Source organism: Mytilus californianus, unplaced genomic scaffold (genome assembly GCF_021869535.1).
Source record: "Mytilus californianus isolate M0D057914Y unplaced genomic scaffold, xbMytCali1.0.p SCAF_50, whole genome shotgun sequence".
Classification (NCBI taxonomy): domain Eukaryota; kingdom Metazoa; phylum Mollusca; class Bivalvia; order Mytilida; family Mytilidae; genus Mytilus; species Mytilus californianus.
The window spans coordinates 1,035,910-1,056,596 of record NW_026262702.1 but is presented as its reverse complement, the minus strand read 5'-3'; the positions used below and the strand labels follow the sequence as shown (position 1 = coordinate 1,056,596).

The 20,687-nt window shown below is 30.8% G+C and overlaps 1 protein-coding gene across 1 annotated transcript; it reads right to left on the bottom strand.

The window, feature by feature from the left end:
• Positions 1–912: 912 nt before the first annotated feature.
• On the bottom strand, positions 913–15,733 carry LOC127703775 (motor neuron and pancreas homeobox protein 1-like). The gene is made up of 3 exons (XM_052207857.1): positions 15,145–15,733; positions 2,473–2,633; positions 913–1,525 (listed from the first exon to the last, which is right to left on the bottom strand). Exons 1-3 carry the CDS (start codon positions 15,587–15,589, stop codon positions 1,190–1,192), a joined length of 942 nt encoding a protein of 313 aa, XP_052063817.1. The 5' UTR covers positions 15,590–15,733; the 3' UTR covers positions 913–1,189.
• Between the last annotated feature and the right edge of the window lie 4,954 nt (positions 15,734–20,687).

The following is a 20,687-nucleotide window of genomic DNA, read 5'->3' as shown; positions in this document are numbered from 1 at the left end:
GTTAGTTTTCTCGTATTGCCTTGTTTTACATCTGTCATTTTGGGAACTTTTATAGCTTGCTATGCGGTATGGGTTTTGCTCATTGCTGAAAGCCGTATGGTCTGAGGTGGAGAGTTGTCTCATTGACCATTATGCAACATGTTCTTTGTTTCTTATGTTTCTATATCACAATAAAAACACTACAATGTGAAACTGTATCCCTCAAATAATATTACTGAATATATGAACAGAGTCCTCCATTCACATTGATTGTAGAAACTAACAAATATTCATCATATTTGAAGTAAAATAAATATTGCCGATTATGTTTCTATTTGATTTCAAATTGTATACTATTAATGTACAATATCCTCAGTCTTCTATCGTAATAACGTTACCAAAAGCTACTTTACAACAGATATGTGCCTGTTACGGGCAATGCGATATATAGATGCAACTAGCGGGACAACAGCTGATTACTCTTTCAGAGCACATGAGTAAATTACCTCATGTTCAGATGGGTTCGTTAGTTTTCTGTTTAGTCTTTCATGTACTGTTGTTGGAGCACATCCCTTTTGTTTTGTTTTTTTTTCATTTTGTCATGGTGATGCTTGGCGTTGTCCGTATATCTTTCGACTCACATTATCTTCTTGTTTTTTAATTCATTTTGTTTCTGTCTCTTTAGTGCTTTCCCCAATGTTCATTTTATTTGAAATTTCTACTGCATATGAAGTGGTGTTTTGTGCTCAAAATATTTGTTTAGTTTCGTTTAATTAATGTTGTTTTATTCATTTACATCGATCTCTACCAATTAGAATTGTCTCCGAACTTTTTCAGAAACAACGCCACAAACTCGTCAAATTTGGTACGTTTCACTTGATGAAATTCTGTAATTAACAAGAATGTATTTTTCATAAATTATTTTATTTCACATTTACATAACAACAGCACTATGAATATGGCAATGGTTTTGTGGACGCAATTTTATAGGTCTACAATGATCACTGACATTTACAGTTCACGTATATGTATCTTGTTGCCAAAATCTTTGAGACTATATCTAATTCAGAGACAAGAATTTTCAACAACTTGTAACGTTTTCCGATATCTTGCTACATACTGACAAAAAACTTGTTCATTCTGACATTAGAAGTGATCTATGCCCGTAGTGGGAAAGATTGGACATCTTGTAAAGTATAATGTTATGATGTCACGAGGTTGACACTGGTCCAGTCTGTAACAAACTATTGTATTGGTTGATCGGAAAATCTGATGCAGTCATGCGCAAGAGATCTGAATGTGTTTTTGAAATGTTGTCCATTGTCATTAGGTGTTCATCATTTGAATCACTATCAACATCATCTATGTCTATATCAGACTCATCGTCCATTTGAAATAAGTCCATATTTTCTGAAATATGTTCATTTGAAATTTCGCTTTCGTTTTTATCAGTCCTTTTACCGTCTTCCGGTCTACGCGTGACTTCATTTGTTGACTTCTTGCTTCTTTTCCACTTCATTCGTCTGTTTTGGAACCAGATTTTTACCTATATGAAAAACATTTAAAAGATTATACATGTATTTTTCATTCACAGAAATACTATAGCAATATTTAAACAAGCAACGTGTAGCAAAATCATTCAGACCCCAAAAAGAAAAACTTGATGACCCGTCAAAACCGTTCACCAGAATTTTGACAAAAAAATCTTCTGAGGAATTTGTCCCGTATTCTTTTATTTAATCGGTTTCTATAATACTGATTTTATACCTTACAATTTAATAACCACTCTCCAAATAAGTTTTAGCCATAGAAAACGCATTAATTTTAAAAAGTTAAAGTTAAGAAAAAAATAGGCTTTCACCAGCAAGAGTTAGTTATGATTCTCTGAAAGTTTAATGTTTGATTAAGAAGGAGTTTTGGGTTTTTTGGTTCTTTCTCCGTTGTGTAAAAAACTGAGAAAAATCAATATTTTCTAAAGGAAAACCGCCAGGAATTATATTCATGTAATCCAAAAAATAAAACAGGAGGTGCATGATGCCTGTGACTGTTCTACAATCCAATTATACATAAAGAAATTTCATATGAAAAAGCCTTCCCTCTTATATATAAAGTCAACGACAACCTAATTGTTTTGCTTTGAGAAAATTTTAATAAAACTAATAAAATTGGAGGTGCACAATGACATTAACGAAGAATCCGCATTTGACCCAAACCAAAATCTATATTGTTAACGAGAGCATCTAATTGGATGATTGGGACGAACGTACGTACCGGCAAATAACTAGTACACTATGGACCCCGACTTTCACCAGCAGAGGATGTACATGCAGTGGCGGATCCAGAACTTTTCATAAGGGGGGCGCTGACTGACCTAAGGGGGGCCGCTCCAGTCATGCTTCAGTGATTCCCACGAAAGGGGGGGCGTGCCCCCAGGCCCCCCTGGATCCGCCTATGACATGTAGTAGTAAATGAAAGTAGTAATGCTATTTATACCTGTGTTTCTGTTAACATGAGGGAGGTGGCAACTTCGAACCGTTTGGGTCTTGATAAGTATTTGTTCATCTTGAATTGTCTTTCCAGTTCTAGTAGTTGTTGGCTGGTAAATGCTGTACGAGGACGACGAGTTTTTCCAAGAAGATTTGATTGTTGCTGAGCTGGAATAAAAAAAATAACAATTATTGTAAATACTGTAAACGCATGTTATTCATTTATTCATTTATTTTTTTTATTTTTTTTAATTTTTTTTAATTTAATTTTTTAATTTATTTATTTACAAAGTCTTTTTGTCTTTTATTCTAATATATTTCCATGGTGACAATCTATGATATTGTACATGTTACACTATTTGCAGCTACGATTCGATGCTACAGTTTATCTTACAGAAGCAAAAGTTCTTTATCTGTTTCTATATGCTGTAGAATTTTCACTTCATTCAAGGATAAGAGGGAGGATAAGAGCTACTTCCATTGGGTAAAACATTCAAACAAATGGATTAAATTTATGATCTGTGTATTTGTTTTACGACAGTGATCAAGTATAGTGTGTAATTATTGTCCCCGAGATTAGTACCTAGAAACTTGCACTAGTATGTATCCATAATTGCATATATTTACCCATATATAAATATTCAGAATTTTTTTTCTGTCACTGGTTAAAAAAAAAACCCTGTTTCGAATCAGTAAAGACTCACGATCACTAAAGTATAAAGTATTATAGAAGAACTGTTATTTGATTGTGCTTAACGCCAAGTGACAAATATCACATACATATGCAAGAAGGCTGATAAGTTTGTCCCAGTCGTTATTTCTTTTTTTTTTTAATATTTAACCCAAATTTGGTTAAATATCTTAACTGAGAGCTAAAATATTTTCAGTTGTTTATCCTAAGGTTAATTGCCACCTCTTGTTAAATCCCCGAATAAGTGAATCCTATATAAAAGAGCTCCTAACCTGGTTTAAAAATTAAAGTAAAAGAAATTTTCTATATTTTACCCGGAAATTACTTTATAGGTTTTTTGTCTACCACCAAAGTCTAATTGTGTTCATAATTTTAAAGTGAAGTTTGATCAGAAAATAAATATAGGATTGAGAATATCCTTGTTATGGAAAATACGAGATTGGATCTCTACAAATTAAATTTTATCGGCAAGTAATATAATAGTTCTTTTATTTTAGTTATATGTTATTTAACAAATTAGCTACATCTATTAGCAGCCATAACTGTTCGGCAGTGAATAGCTATCGTCGATTTAATTTGGTGGAAATTCGTAGTGTTTAATCTAAGAAATTGCTCGTTTTATGGTAATTGTCAGAACCCGTTGACGGTAATGTGCTTGTTTGCCGAAATACCATTTAATCTGGAGTTTAATTTGTCACGAAAAGTGATCCTTATACACCAGAGGATAAATTCATTAGTTAATTAGTTCTATCTTCGCTAGTTTAAGAAGTAATCTTCAAATACTTTCTCATTCCTCTATTGTGTATCGACCGCAATTCTTTTGACGGTTGTAATTTGTTAAATCGGGGTCTCATCGAAAAATTGCAGGAACGTACTCTATTTTGATGGTAATGCTATTAATCTAACTTCGTCTGTTTCTTACGAATTGAGCAAATACAAATTGGCAGTAATGTAAAGGCAAATCGCCTGTCTTCTGCGTCTAATAGTTGGCGAATTGAAAATTAAATTAGCAAATTGTGCTCTTTTCGCCCGTTAGATACCAGTTTAATTTCATCATGATTGTCGAATCTGTTGACATTTGGTGGGGAAATAAATGAAGCCAGCTGCCGCATACATACAGATAACGGGCGTTAATGAAATTTTACTACCAAATTTTCTAGTTTTCTATACAACTTTCCTTCTGATGAATTAATAGTTAGTCCCTCGTGAATTGCTTTTTTGAAATGCCTTTACATTTTTAAACAAAACGTATCAGAATTTCTACAAAACTATTGAGTTTACTGAAAAAAAAGTTTGCTTTTTCATAATTGATGCCGGAAGAATAGTGATGCAAAATTGATATCTTGTTAAAAGAACATTTGTCAAGAATATTAATTACTTTACTAGGAGAAAAAACAATGAAATTCACAACTTTGCATTTAAGAAAATGCATGGTATTTGTATAATTTGTGTGGAATAAAAATTAGAAAGAGGGTCTTGATGGAATTTTGTTTTATTATAACGAGGGTTCAGACAGCTTTCGCATTAGTCACTTTCGTTTACATTTTATGCTATTATAAAAAATATCGTATCATGCATTTTTTTTTTATTAATCATTACTTTTCAATATTTTTAGATTATCCATAAAATAAATATCAAAAAGATAAAAAAAAAACAAAGGTAAAACGTGAATATTTTCAATGTGTGTACGTGGATGATATCTTGAAGCGATAATAACATAGATTGGTTTGTTAATGCAAAAATATATTTACAAAAAAAAAAAAATATCAAAAGGAAACGGCATAGAAAAAAAACTGTATTTTAAATTTACAAAAAAAAACCTATGCATAGGGATCAGTGATCATCATAAAAACTATTTCACTTGTAATGTTAAAAAAGCGATTCAAAATTCCTCACAACGCTCCAGCACAGCAATGGCATTGTACATATGTATGAAATATAGATAAAATAGACTTAGCCTAACAGTTTTAGCTTTGTGATTAGTATTGTCTTACACCAACTACTGAAACAGACAATTTATAAGATATGATAAAAATTGTTATCAGACATTGATAAGTCATTAAACTTGTACAGATCCCTATCAATATTTCACCGATTAATTTATAATTTGAAAGAGATAGCGCATGTTTTGATCTATCGGATTTTCGTATCATCATTTCATAGTCGGGGTAATTTGGGTGGATAGAAATACCTATGTAAGATTATTGTTTTAAAGATATTCAAGATATTTAAAAAAAAAAGTAACTTATAATTTCGGAAATGTATTTATTGAAATGTATATTTCAACCAGAATGTGACTTCAGGGGTTACCATGGTTACAGAACATATACGAAGGTAACTCTTTAAAAACAGCTGAACATTTTAATCACTTACTATTTGTAAAGAGAAAAAAAGATTTGGGGTATACGTCAACGAGACAGCAACCTGGCAACACAAAAACTAAAAAGATATTTACAGCCTTTCAGAGAAATACTCATATATCTCATTCGTTACCTTATCTTTGAGTTCCAATCTTAAAAGTCGTTTGAACCTAATATAAAATCCGTTTAAAATTAGCTTGAATCGTTTAAGTGGAGAGCTACGTGTGGTAAACATAAAACGTTAATCCAAAAACTGTAATTTTCGCACAAAAATGAAATATTAATCATGAATGAAAAGATGAGAATCCCAAACATAATGTGTATCAAGCAACAATCCTTTTAAAGGTATTAGGGGGATATTTTGTAAAATCAGTCTTAAGTTTGCGCAATATGCTCTTGTTTTTCTGCAGCATCCAATGTATAGGTGCACTTTTGCCGCAAACAACCATATTTTATTTTCAACGACATTTCGAAACGCCTTTTTGTGGATATCATTAAAAGATAAGTCACAAAGAGTAAGTAAAATTAACAATTTTGCAGAACGCAAACCCTACTTTACAAATCTTTTCATTTCTGGAGGTTTAATAATAAATTGGTCAAAAGGCCACTTTTTGATCATAAAGTAGTTTAAACATATAAATATATAAATACATGTATATTATATATTAATATATATACGTATGAATTACATCCTTGAAATGTTCCTATGGCATTTTTCCGCTAGACAAGTGTATTTGAAGTTAGCCTTTCATTTTGGTTATGTCATTTTTTCGTAGCTGTCCAAATTATTTATTGTATCTACAGACTTGCCAAAGAGCAGTGATCCGTTATATAACTTATTTTACTAGTATCAAAACCGGAAAAGGTGATTCTTCCTATAATATGTGAAACGAATCAAAGATTTGTTTTAAAATTTGGTGTCATATACTAATTTAAACAACAAAAGACAATGTCATGCACGGTAGATTTCTTTGGATTTAAATAAATAAAGGGCAATACAAAATTATTTTAATTTTCAACTCATTATTGAATTCTTTAATTCTAAAAAAAAAGTGGGTTTTATTTTACCGAAAGTGCATGACAGCAAAATCTGCTGCGCAAATAAAAGACTGCTGCAAGTTGTCCTAGTCAACTATAAATTCTCACTATGTTCTAAGTTTGATTAAAAGTAAATAAAACCAAGAAAATAAAAAAAAAAAAAGACAACATATGTCTACAGAGTTTTCGTGTTTCAACTGTAGTTAAAATAAATATGTAATTAGAAACATGAAAATTTACAGGTTTATGGGTGCAACAAAATCTACTTAAAGATACTTGTGATAAAATTGTACCATTTTTTTCCCCTAAACTTGTAATAAATAAAAGAACTATACACCCCCTAAAACAAAATAAAAGAACAGCCACCTCCCCGTTATGAACAGTCACAGTGCGTTTTGATATTTATAAATTTATATGAAGGGAAGTCTCATGTTACAACTATTTGTTTTTCATTCGTAAATTGTAATGTAGTCGGGGTACAAAATATAAATACGTAATTTAGTTCAAACCTATTCTAGTTTTTAAAATATATGAAAAAAAATATCATTATAAATTAATAAAACAATTTAAGAGACAAATTACTATCCAAGAACCATATTGTTGAGTAGAGATCTTATTCGAGGTGGGAATAACGAATTAAAAATCATTCCAAGTTAATATATCTAATAAATTACAATAGAACCACTAGTTTTATTACATAAATTTTTTGCAGCCAATTTGTCCCTACTCATCGAAACTATTCCTATATTTTACATTGATAAATCATTCCCGTCTGTAATTTAAGCTTTCCTATTCAGTAATAAAATTCTCCATCGACATATCCGTTGTCATCGTCTGCGGAAAATTCGCGCGTCTTTTGATCTTGAGGTTTGTTAATCTTAACAATTTATAACAGTGATTTTAAGTAGCCTGATGATGTTAAATTATAGTTTTATGTTTACAAATCAGCTAAATTTCGTGCTTGAGGTGTGCTGAATTGTAACAACGTTTAATAAATGTCACAAAATAGACTTTGATTGAAATACAGTCTATGGAAGCCCGTTATGGTCATAAAACCTTTTCTCACCTTGTCATTGCTGTATATAATTACATACGTCTCAAGTTTATGGCAATGTTAGCACGGAACATACTTAGGTGGCGTAATGGCATTACAGCTGTTTAAATATTACATATATAATAGTTGATATATTTATATATATGCACGGATATTTTTTTTTCGTTTGAAAGTAAAAGCCAGCTGAGTCGGTGCCGCTTCTAGTTAACTGTCAGACGGTATAAGATACAATGTATCACCCGCCCATTAACTTTTTGTTTTGACGGACGTGAATATTTTATGTATTATGCTTCACACACTGTTGGTTTTTTATTATGTACCAAATGACTGAAATTTGCATTATACATTATACTAAAACAATAAATCTCAACTTAGAAACACCAAGTACTGGAGGTTGTATGGCACTGTGATCGGTCTTATTTTTGTATTGGCCAGGGATTCTTGGTCAAACCTCCACTACGCGTTAGAAAGCCTACAGATCCCAGGTGTTTAACATTTTTGGTGTTTCCGTTCTTACTCGGATGGGTAATCAAAACAAAGTCTCCCTCTGCGACCGAATAGATCGCAACAAACCGAAAAGGCGGTACATTTTATGTGTAATTATCGTCTTTCGTGCACTCTCTTTCTCGGAAAGACCATGGAAGTATTATATATCAATATAATACTTCAATGGAAAGAAAAATAAAGATTAGTATGTTAATGTCCTTCCTCGTTCCCAAAAAAAACACTTCGCTGGTCTCATTTATCTTTATACCTAATGCAACTAAGATCTAATAATTCCTTTTGCTATTCTTCAATTGGATTACATTTGGTTTAAGAGTTATTTGAAACAAATTTTTAAAGGGCATCATTGATACACTTGAAACGATAAACGGTTCATTTGTTTGGTACATTTATCATTGACATGTTATGAAGTCGAAGTCCTATGTTGTTTGTGCATGAAGATTTGCATGAAATCATATTCTTCGATTCAAATAAGTTTGGATACTGCACATAAGATTTACACTTGTATTTATCATCAAGATAATTTAAAAAAAAATGATAGGACAGATTTAAAAAAAAAAACGAACCAAGAATTAAGTTGACAAATAACTTCAAAATATTACTTCAGTCTTGACATATTTATGTGTATCACATATTTTACGTGAAATTGCATTAAATATTTGTCATTGAATCCACATCAAACAATCACGTATTGGACTAGTTTAAAATGTATCGAACTGAATTTCACTTTCATCCTCAAGTTAAAAAAAACCACACAACATGTATCTGTTCATTGAAATATTTCGAATAATTCAGCGCCCTCTATCCACTACCGTTTCTCGTTAATGGGGGGATCGTAGTGATCGGACTATAACGACTGGATTATTCGGGTAATTCATTCTCACGTTTTACCACCCATTCAGTTTGTTTCTTCCTTAACCACAAATTTATCGTGTAGCTACAATTGTAAGGTACTATTTTATTTTTCACACTTTATCATTCGAGGAACATTTGACGAGATTAACAAATTCTATTCCCTTATCGTAAATTTACTACACAATTACACTTGATTCACTGCGGATTGGGTCAACACCATCGTAATATCATATCAAGTTAATTTCTTACTTTTGAAGAAAGGTCCATTTCAACAATTTTTAGAAATTTCCCTTTCAAATTTCAGTAAGCAATCAACTTATACGGATTTAAAAGGATTAGTTTCTATATAATTAGTTTAAAAGGGAACTTAATGATATTTCGGAACAGTGATAAGATAGGCAGTTCAAACATTTGTACAACAACGATTACAGGTGTGAGGGCTTTTCATCACCAAAGCGTTTTAACAAAGAAAACCCGTGAACTTTTCAATATGACTGCTTTATTTGCTCAATATGGGGCTTAAGTTCTTAGCGATAACATGCACTGAATTAATATGGTATTTTAATGAACATGTAAAGGTTTACTAATGATTTTATTAATCAAATGAATGAGATTTAATTCTATTATATTGGCGATTACAGAAACTTAGTTCGGTAATAAATGACTGCCATAAAGAAACAAGCTTGCTGTTCACCTGTTGATGGTGAACAATGGTTGTTTTCAAATTTAAAAGAACTATTGATGGTTGTTTGTATAGCAGAAAATTGCAAATCATAAAACCACCACAATGAACCAGGTTATGAGACCATCATTGTCCATTAGGCACACGAACCCAACGGACATCAACGCATGAACGCAGTACCTACAAAAACTGTGAAAATATATTATCAGTTATGCAAATTGTTTCACTTATTTTACTTCTTGAAAAAAGTTCAAAGGTTGCTAAACTTGTTAAGATCCGGTAGAAAAATATGACACTCTGAAAGGGATTGAGATGTAGTCAGATAAATTTTATTTCAAGGCAAAACTCATCCCCATAGTATAATTATTGTAATATCTATAAAACTCTAACGAATTCAAGTAAACAAGTTTAATCTCTTTTCTCTTACATATTTATTTAATGTTGTCACCATTTCAATAACTCCATATTTTTAGATAAATTTGCTCACTATTAAGATGTGTATGTGATTGTTGTTTTTTTTATCATCTGTCTACTAGTTTTGGGAGAGACAGCTTTTGTTTTTGTTGCTTTTTTTTCCTTCTTCCTATTTTTTTATTATGTTGTTTGTGCTGTTGTCCGGTGCTATCTCATCGCGTATATCTCACATCCCCTTTTATTCATACATATTTATTCTATGTTTAATGAAGTAGTAATATAGTGCAGTTGCTGCCGGTTTTTATTTTGAAAGCTACCGAACAACAACAAAAACAACAACAAAAAACCTTAAAAAAACACAAAATAAACCAAAATATGTACTAATCATACAAATTTCAACAGTATCAAGAAGCTCCCTCGTTGACTGAAACATTTTCTGGTGTTGTATATACAATATGATGGCGTATTGGTTTTGTTATTATTTTCACGCGTTAATATTCTCTGGCTTACAAATACTTCTGTCTGTGTTTTCTGTTTCTTTTATGGTAACTCACTGAAAATCTCAGTGATGATTGATTTGCATCAATCATTTTTATATATTCGTCATAATATTTGACAGAAAACCCGTTATAAATCAATACCCAAAAGCCCTATCGACTCTATGGCCATATTTAATGTCGATTTTAAAATCCCTACACAAACAACAGAGCATTATGTTCGGTTTCCGAATTGCAGTATAGTTAATTCTAGATACGTTATAATCTTGGCAATAATGATATGACCATGTTGGAAAGGGATTTTTCTTAAATGATAAATGTATTTACTTCAAATTAAAGTTTTTGCAGGTGTTCTGTTTTTAAACGATTACTTGGTCCGATCAGCTGGATACCATATTGTATTGATAAAATAATGAGTAATAGGTCATTTATGTGGAATACTCTAACCCGTCAAAATATGTCAGAAATGCCGATACGTTATGTGACAAATTTTGACAAAGTTCAGCGAGGTTAACGCCATTGTTTTTCAAATAATAATTTCCTAGACAACGAACCGTTAGTAAATTCTTCATATTGAAAGTAGAGACAACATATAATTACGAAACTTCACTCGGGGTCTCTTCATAAAGAACGTGACAGGAAGTTATTATTTTAACTGAAGCTATAGTAACATTGCTCACAAAATCTAGCCATAAGCATATAAACCCAATTATAGTTACCGAATTTGTCTTTATGTTCTATACAAATTGTTATCTGTGAAATCAGTTGTTTCAAATTTACACAATCTACAGCTTTAAAAAAAAAATTTAAAACAACACTTTATAAATTGCATGCGTCCGAAGCGTATTTCTGTATTTACCTTCATCAGGAACGCTCAAAGCGAATATTTGAAAGTTAAGGATGTATTAGAACCTGAATTAGTTGAAGAGCTTTATGACAAAAAGGACCCCAAAAATATCCAAATTCATCTAAGATCAACATTTCCTGAGGGAGTTGAAACCTTAGTTTCACTATAATTTCTAAATTCATAACCAGACAATTTTAGAAAGGTGTACACAATAGTCAAACCTATATAAACTGTGTAAAAAACAATCCATTGTACTTTTACTCGGGAATATGGTATATAAACTACACCCCCTGAACCTACGATTATGGAATTATACATAAATTAAACTTAAATTGACATTGCTGCAAAAAAATGAACATGACAGAAGATGAAGTAAACCCTGCCTGCTGCCACAAGTTATGAAACAAGTTGGGTCACAAATCAATTGACTTGGCATTTTTTTATAATTTATTTTTGAATGAAAACAAGCAGCGTTAACGACAAAAAAAAACTTGTTTATAAAAGCTTCATGAATTGTTGTTGTGATTTCAACTATTGTGTGATATAGTGCATGGTCACTTTTGGGAAGTCTCGTTTCTATGCACTCACTTTAAACCTTTTTTAAACAGGGAAAATACAGACATTCAATTAAAAATTTAATAAGATTAAACATTTAATCGACATTTAATCGACATCTATCAAGGAATCCCCTTTTCAACCGGTGCTAAAGAATCGTCTTGAATTTGCAGTAAGATTTGAGCTTTTCTCCGTACATGAATTAAAGGCATCACTGTGATATTTTTGAGTTAAAGAACTTTTATACGCCGTTTCTTTTGCTTTAGGTTTGACAAATGCATCATTTTATTTTCTTTCTGTTGTTATTTACTTCGGCAAATAAGTTCAGAGTGCTTGACTCTAATTCGGGATACTATTAGGGACCAATGTTTATCTTAGTCAGGTCATGGAAGTATAATATTGACCATACGTTTTCCATTGTCAGCCAAAGAGCAAAGACAGAAAGCTTGATTTCTAAAAACAGCTCTGTGAGCAGATGGTCCAGTAGACATACTTAGACATGTAGACTTATAACATACTTAGTAAGTGTGCGCGCTCAGTGCCGAAACTTTCTAATAGGCAAATTAAAGACAACAACAAAATCCAAAACAAAAACAACAAAAAAGATCTGCAGGTTATCGTGTATTTTGAAATAATTGAAACATTTATATACATGTATTTATGTAACGTTAAATTATTAATATTATTATAAAACCTAGATCGACTTTCATTTTTTTCTTGTTTTCTAAAATATAATTTGGATCTAGTTCAGCTTAGTTAATTCTCAACCGAAAACAAGGTTGTAATAGCTACGGGTTTATATTAATAAATTCTACATGTACTAGAACAACACCGTTTTAATTATGCCTTCCTGAATGTATATGAATGGACTGTGCAGATTATTGTAAACAAAATTTGCTTCAAGTTTCAAATTTTATTTTGTATACCATATAATTTTAAAAATGTATTTCTAGTTTTTAATTTAAAAAAGATGTTTTGTTATTTATAATGTAGAAAGTATTCCTAGTAGAAATATAGAACACAGAGGACCTCAGCCATGTAAGCTTTACTTCAAAAGTATTAAGATTTCTAATTTTGACAGCTTTACAACTAAATAATGAGATAATAATAGACTATTTTCTGTTTGCTCTTGTTTTGTAATTCAAAATTGCAAAGCCAAAACTAAAAGAAATAAAAAATTAAAATTAATATAATAAAAATAATAATAATAATGAAAAAAAGAAAATAAATAAAACAGCTGAAAATAAGATGAAATTAAAAAAAAATCCATAAAAATATTAAAAATTTATAGTAAACGTTTAAACTTATATTATTCACTCAAAGTGAAATTGGTGAGACACAAGTAAACCTTGGGCATATAGTCTTCTCCATATATAATCCTGAAATTTCATCTTCGGTTTTTACACAAATAAACAGCACCGGCGGACAAAAAGAGAACATAAAATAAATTAAGGTTCTTGTACCTTAATTCTTTGAATTCTATGCAGCACGTTACTATAGTTTCAGTACTTATATATGTACGTTTTATAACAAAACTAAAAACTCGTGCACATGGACCACTTCCTATAGTTTAGTTTTTACATGAATAATTACCATACAGAACAAAATTCTCTATGTAATCAAGTTCTGTGTACTATAAAACTTGCATTTCATGCTTTCTTCCTCCTATGTGCAAAAATGTGTACGAATTTGATATAGCAGTAAAATATTTATTAAATTTATAACTAAGTTTTAAAAATCTTTAAATATACTTTGAATTTTCCATTCAATTTTTTTTTTTCTTAAACATTGCAAACTATGCTGTTTATTCAACAAATGCTTATATTTGTAAATGAATAAATATAGGCAATATATAAATCGCTGACTTTTGATTTTAATTCGTACTTTATGACGCTTTAATTCTGATCTTCAGAATATTAAGTATTATTTGTATTTTTATGGACTTTCAGATTTTACCCCCTTGAAAAAGAGATAATGTGGTTTAAAGGAGTTTAAATGGTAAACAGTGGGTACAAATTAAACCTTTCAAACGAATACTTTTATGTTTATAAACATATAAAAGAATGTTTACTTTTATTTCTCAATAAGCAAAAAATAGCAAAGGACTTCATTTGCGGGGATGCCGTGATATAGGACGTGCAGAAAAATATCCCAAGTTGATTAATATAATTTAACTTTTAAAGATGTTCTTATCTTTTTGTAATCCTTGATAATTTAGTTAATTGTTGCACCAAAATCCTGTAATTAATAATTTTTAAAAATACTACAATCTTATTCAATAAAAAAATGCATATTTCTAATTTATAAAATGAATATCACACAACTAATTATTTTATTTTGCCGACTGTTTTATAAGTAATGCATATTTTAATATTTCATTGACCATTTTATTTATAGAAATTAAAATAACTAATTATACATTTTTTTTTATTACTGACTATATCAGTCTTATTGTAACAATTATCGGAAATTTTCTCTCAAGAGAAATTAAAAGATTTCCAAGTGTATACATGTAAGTATTTATTTTATCTATATATTTATTTGAATTATTAGATCTATCTATTTGATTGTTGTTGCTGTTGCCAATCTTGTATTCTAGTTGTATCATATCTTAAATAATTATTATAAAATTGTATATAGATTACTTAATTGTGAAAAATTGTAAATTATTATTTTTGTGGCGTCAACTGTTTCTGCTATTTTGGTGCATTGCTAACCAACATTTGAAACATTTTTTTTATTTCCAATCATTGATTTCGAAAGTCGCTGAGGTTGAAATAAATTTTTGAAATCCTCATATGATGCATACAATCAATTGTGTCTTACTATTTAGTTTTTATACACGAACTTGTGTTATGTTTTCGATCTTTATTTTAAATTGTTCCTTAAGGTAAATTGTCCTCTCGTTTTCTTGTTCGTTCAACCATTTGTTCCATATTGCAAAATTTCGATAATTGGTTGTTAATTTCATGGTCATGTAAATTTCACGTATATTTGTCGTATGATCAATTACTTGCCTAATTTTTGGCATAATTTTGTTTAATAAAAAGTATTTTAGTATTTCATTGTCATGTCTTAAGCATATTTTGTTAAAACCTTGGACATTTTATCCATTTTGGGTGATCTTATGAACAGAACCCTAACGACTCAAACAAAACAAAAGACATCTAGAGAGTACTCACCAGCATAGTCCATCATTCTTGGCATCAACATCCCACCTCTTGCAAACCATTCATTGATGTAGGGATGGATATGTTGAGCTTGTGACATTTTCAAGGCATGTTCTGCAGGACTATGGAACGCACTACCTGAAAACATTGGCATACCGTTATGACCTATTGTTGGTCCATAAAATTGATGTCCATTCATCAGTCCCTGCATTTGCAGTGCATTAGCTTGCATCATTGCTTGATGCTGATGTGAGTTTAATAATCCTGGTCTAGGAATAATGGTTGAATGTCCGCTATTGGGTGACAAACTAGATTCTGGACTGGTACACCGACTAGAGCAGTTAGATTCTGGTGAACTCTTCGTAGAATTGTCATGTTTCGTTATACTCGGTGGTGACACAGTAGTTGATTTTTCTCTCGATAATAAAGCATCAATGCTGAATGACCTGGAAGACATGTCTAAATACCAAACTGAGAAAACAACAACACTTAGAAAAATAGTATCCAAATATTTCACGCTGACTTGTTATCCAGAAAAATGACAACTATCATCATAAAAAGTTAAAGTACTTTCAACAAATATTTTATGTCCAGTTGATAATCAAACTAATTGTTCTTTTCGGTTGGGACAAGTAATTTACAATGAAGAAAAATTTATAAACATTACAAGTTATTTGGCAATCAAATTTCCGTTCATTTATCTCTATATAAATTATTAAAAAGAGGCGTGGAAACCGACACTATTTAAATATTACTAACATGAAAGTGTTGTATACAATCTCTTTAAGATATCAACTTGATAACAGATAGCCCGAGATTGGCTGATAGAGTCATTAATTATGTCCGGTAGGGACCACCATACCAGTGACAATCTGGTAGCCAACTCCAATGCTCTAATCTTAATAAACATGATATCTTATCGAAAGAGAGGGTACTATAATCGGTTTACATACGGTTTATAGATAAATTTTCTAACTTTTAAGGACTAATTATATTGGAGTTCTCCGGCCTCTATCTTTTGGTCGTAAGTTGATCCAAAATGATCTTAAACTGTATTTAATTTTTGTTTAAAAGTCATATTTCTGCATCCCTTTCCGTTTGATTTAAAATAAGATATATAGATTAAATAAATTGGGATATTAAAAAAAATATATCAAATGTGCTGAAATATTGAACCATAGATCATTTTTGTTTAAAAGTCGTATTTAACGCTTTCCTTTCTGTTTGATCCAAAATAAAATGTCTTCAAAAAATAAATTGGGATATTACAAAAAATATCAAATGTGTTGAAATGCAGCAGTTAATTTGGTTAATTTTGCGACCTTTGACCCTATTAGGAATTAATTTACCACCAATCATATAATGTTTTAATTTATTACTACTCCGATCAAGTGCATGTCGTCTGTTGGCTAATTGATATTCATTAAATTTTCCGTTTAACTTTCTTTCTTTCCGTTTTGTTCGTCATTTACGAGAATTGATCATCTTTTGACAATTTGTCAAAATATCTTTAATTATCAATTAACGATTAAGAACTTTATTGAATATAAAACTTTTAAAGCCACAGCCATTACATATTGGACAATCGGAAAACCAGTAAGAGGCACTTGAAAGTTAATCAACCACTGTGAAATCTGCCTCTAATTTTCCATAACAAGCTATAAAGTATTCATCGAATGAATGAGTATCATCTTTAAAAAATCTGTTCACTAATTTTGTGATTAATTGTGCGTTTTATTTATTTATTAATCTTATTTATTTATTATTGTGCTTCTGGTAAAACGGGTATGTTTTAAAAATTAACCTTTCGAAAACTTTATATAATCATAACATTCAAATAATTACTTATTTTTGTGTCATGCTAAATCAATTTAGAAAAACAAACTTTAAATGTTCCCTCTGTAACTTAACATTTCGAAATTAGAAACATATCATTTTAGAAATTATAAAAATTACCTCTTTTAAACTAACCCGAATGATTCAATCGTTATATTCCGCTGCTCTATACGATGGCTTCTCGCGAATGGGAGAGTCGATCACGGGAAGGGACTAAATTATTCGGGTTACTTCCAAACTGATTTATGTTAGGCGGTACGTTCTGTTCAGTTCCAAGCATATTTACACTGTACCACGCCATTGTTGAGACAATTTTCTTTTTTGTTTAAATAAAATAGTATAAATAATTCTGTTTTCATGTGGAAAATCTCAAATATATCAATATATCAAAAATACATTATTCCTAAAATAAGAATAAATATAACATCATAGAATTTAGATATGATTAAAAAAAAAAGGCGACATCAACTGTATAATAAAAATAATGATATTTGCAATTATAATCTTACCAGTAAATGAGTATACCCTAAGATGGTATCTATTCATATTTTTTTATTGCTGAAATCGGATTGATTTATCAACTGTTGCTTTTTTATCGCCCAGTTGCTAATATTTCATGCATATTCAGGAATTAACAATTAACAAATTAACAATTAATGCAAAAGGTAGGTTTTGTTAGGTAAGTCGACCAATAAGAAGGAACTTTAGACTTTGCCTTGTAACAGGTCACCATGGACCCCTCATAAGGTTGTTACAAGGGTTCTTCAACGTGCAGAGAGGGTGGCGCTCGAATGATATAATAAATCGGATTTATTTCCTCATTCCGACCGGACGTGACTGCTTGCGTATTCATACATCTTGCACAGCATAACAGACACCTCACTTTTGTAACAATTTTACTACCGGACTTGAGAAGTCCATGAATTAACATATTATCATAACAGTTCATTCTTGGGGTTGACAAAATCGGAGAGAATCTGTTAGCGTATCATTTAATATTTTGAAACGTGATAAATTTGAATGCAGAGGAAGATCCAGGGTATGCCACCCCTCCTTTTGTATGGCCGACAGTCTGTTTTCTTTTTAGTTCATTTTCTTGATCTTTGACTGCCGACAACCATCCCCCTGTTTTATTCAAATTTGTGTTGCAACTTCCTTTCGAATATTATAAATCCGCCACTGCACTAATAATATAAAATTTAATCATAGAATCGTTGAAAAAACCTCTACATGAATGTCGTCCGATTTAGAATAAAAGTATCAATCTAAGAAATAAACCGAAAGTAAAATTATTTATTTTTTTCTATAGTAAATGAGTCATTTATACGTGATATCACCAATATTTATAAGTTTTCGCACACAACTTCGCATTGCCAAACTTGAACTAAAAGTCGAAAAATTAATGCATTTATACCTCTCATCTTTTTTTAATATATTGAATGAATTCTTTCAAAATAGTATATTCAAAGCACGTCAAATCGACGGAAAATGTTCCTAAGCATGTCTTAAAGTAATGAAATCTCCAAAACTAATCGATATATTTGTCTTTAATAATGACTAGTGTTGCCACACACATTTTCTTTGATCACTAACTTTTTTAGACACTTATTTATCGTGTTGGTGTAGTGAAAAACGTCGAAACATCCCAGCGACGTCATGCTTTATTTTATATTATATAGACGTTTTTAAGGAATACACTACTGTGACTGGTGTAAAACGAAGACGGATACCCTATGAATATTTACATCATTTAAACAGAAATTCATCTGTGAACAATACACCGATTTATTTTTTCGGAGAAATCTATAGACTGAGTATTGGGAAAAGAGTTTTAAAAGATGAAAAAGTTTTCAATAGATTATTCGCGCATTCTTTAACAAAAGTTTACTCTTATAAAGGGTGTCCATTCAATAATATTTTAGAAAAAAATAACTTTTTAATATTCGTTTTCTCGATTTTTAGTTGTATGCAAAATTTGACAAAAGTCTGCAACATAGCCCATCTACTCTTATTTGACCTTAATATCGATAGATATATCAAAACTATATATTGTTCTGATTCACCAGATTGTTAAATTTCATTCACATGTGCCATTTCCACTCACCATTCTGAATGCAACATTTTCAAAAATAAACGAGATTGAAAAATCATTAGTTAACAAAAAATATCCTATATATTAAACTTAAAAAATTCATGGATTAGCACATCTTTTTAAATTTGATTGATTGATGTTTACTGAACGTCCGGTTGCAAATATTTCATGGATATTTAGTGTGAGAATACATTTACAATGCATCCAATAGACAAGTTCTGCAAAGAGTATCGACCGAGATGAAGGGTACAAATGTGGTCTACCACATGCATAAAAATAGCCTTACAATACGCCACCTCAGAATACCCCAAAGAACTGTTACAGCCCAGTAGTCAGCACTTATCATTGATATGATCATAATTATAAATTAACCGTTTACAAAACTTTGATTTTTTCGAAATACTAAGAATATTCAACCCCAGGAATAGATTACCTTAGCTTTATTTGGCAAAACCTTTCGGAATTTGGTTCGTCAATGCTCTTCAACTTCGTACTTTATTTGGCCGTTTTGAACTTTTTTATTTGAGCGTCACTGATGAGTTTTTTGTAGACGAAACGCGCGTCTGGCGTACAAAATGTTAGTCCTGGTATCTATGAAGAGTTTTTATGGATCTTATAATATGACACACTCCCTACACGAAGCATAAATTTTGCATTCCTCAATGCAGTTGGACGTGTCTGCGTATTTATATATCCCGTGGAACCAAATAAACACCCCTACGCATGATTTTACCGATTTGGCGGGAAAAGTCCATACGATCATATTTCTATACTCTAGTCAATTTGGAGTTGTTGTTCATTGATTGTCACATCATTTGGTAAACTTTGTAAACGGTGTTGAAGGTAATTTGCAGACGTATGTTTTTAATTAACAATTTAGCCCTGCGTTGGATAAAGCAAATGCCCTTTGAAGCAATCTGATGTTACATGTAAACTGATTATATAAAGTCATACATTGTAAGCTATAAAAAACTTTAAAATTACGTTGCAAAAAATAGTATTTCGAATTTGAATAAACAGAGATAGAGTACTAGTATACAAATTATGTGATATAATGTGTATTCAGGTATTAATGAATGTATACTCCAAATCAACGACTACAAATCAGTGACTGACTGTGTGCATGGACATTTTCAATCGATAAATTCATAAAACAACTTCAGTAAACCTTGCATTTCCTCAACAAACTTTGAATAGCATTATACTAAAGCAATTTTTAGAAACATATCATACTTACATTTAATATTGCATATTTGTCTTACTACAGCAGAGTCGATATCAATCTCGTACATTTGTGTTACTGTCGCACATTTTATACCTTCTATCGTGGTCTATGAGACAGTCCAGAATTTTATGAAGGAACCAATTGTCTATGTTTCGATGCTGTCTTGATTTTTAGAAAGACATATTTTGATTGTAAGCATCAGGTTTATGCTATTACGTACATCTACAATTGCTTGTTTTTGCTTTTTGCGAGTACTGTTTGAGGTTTAATGAACAGAGCTTACAATTCACTTTCAATGCTGTAACTGCAATTTAGATGTTTGCTGATTTTAACCAGAAGAAAATGTTAACCTTAGTCGGTTTTTAGCTGTTTCGTTTAGACAATTTTGACTTTTATGCTATA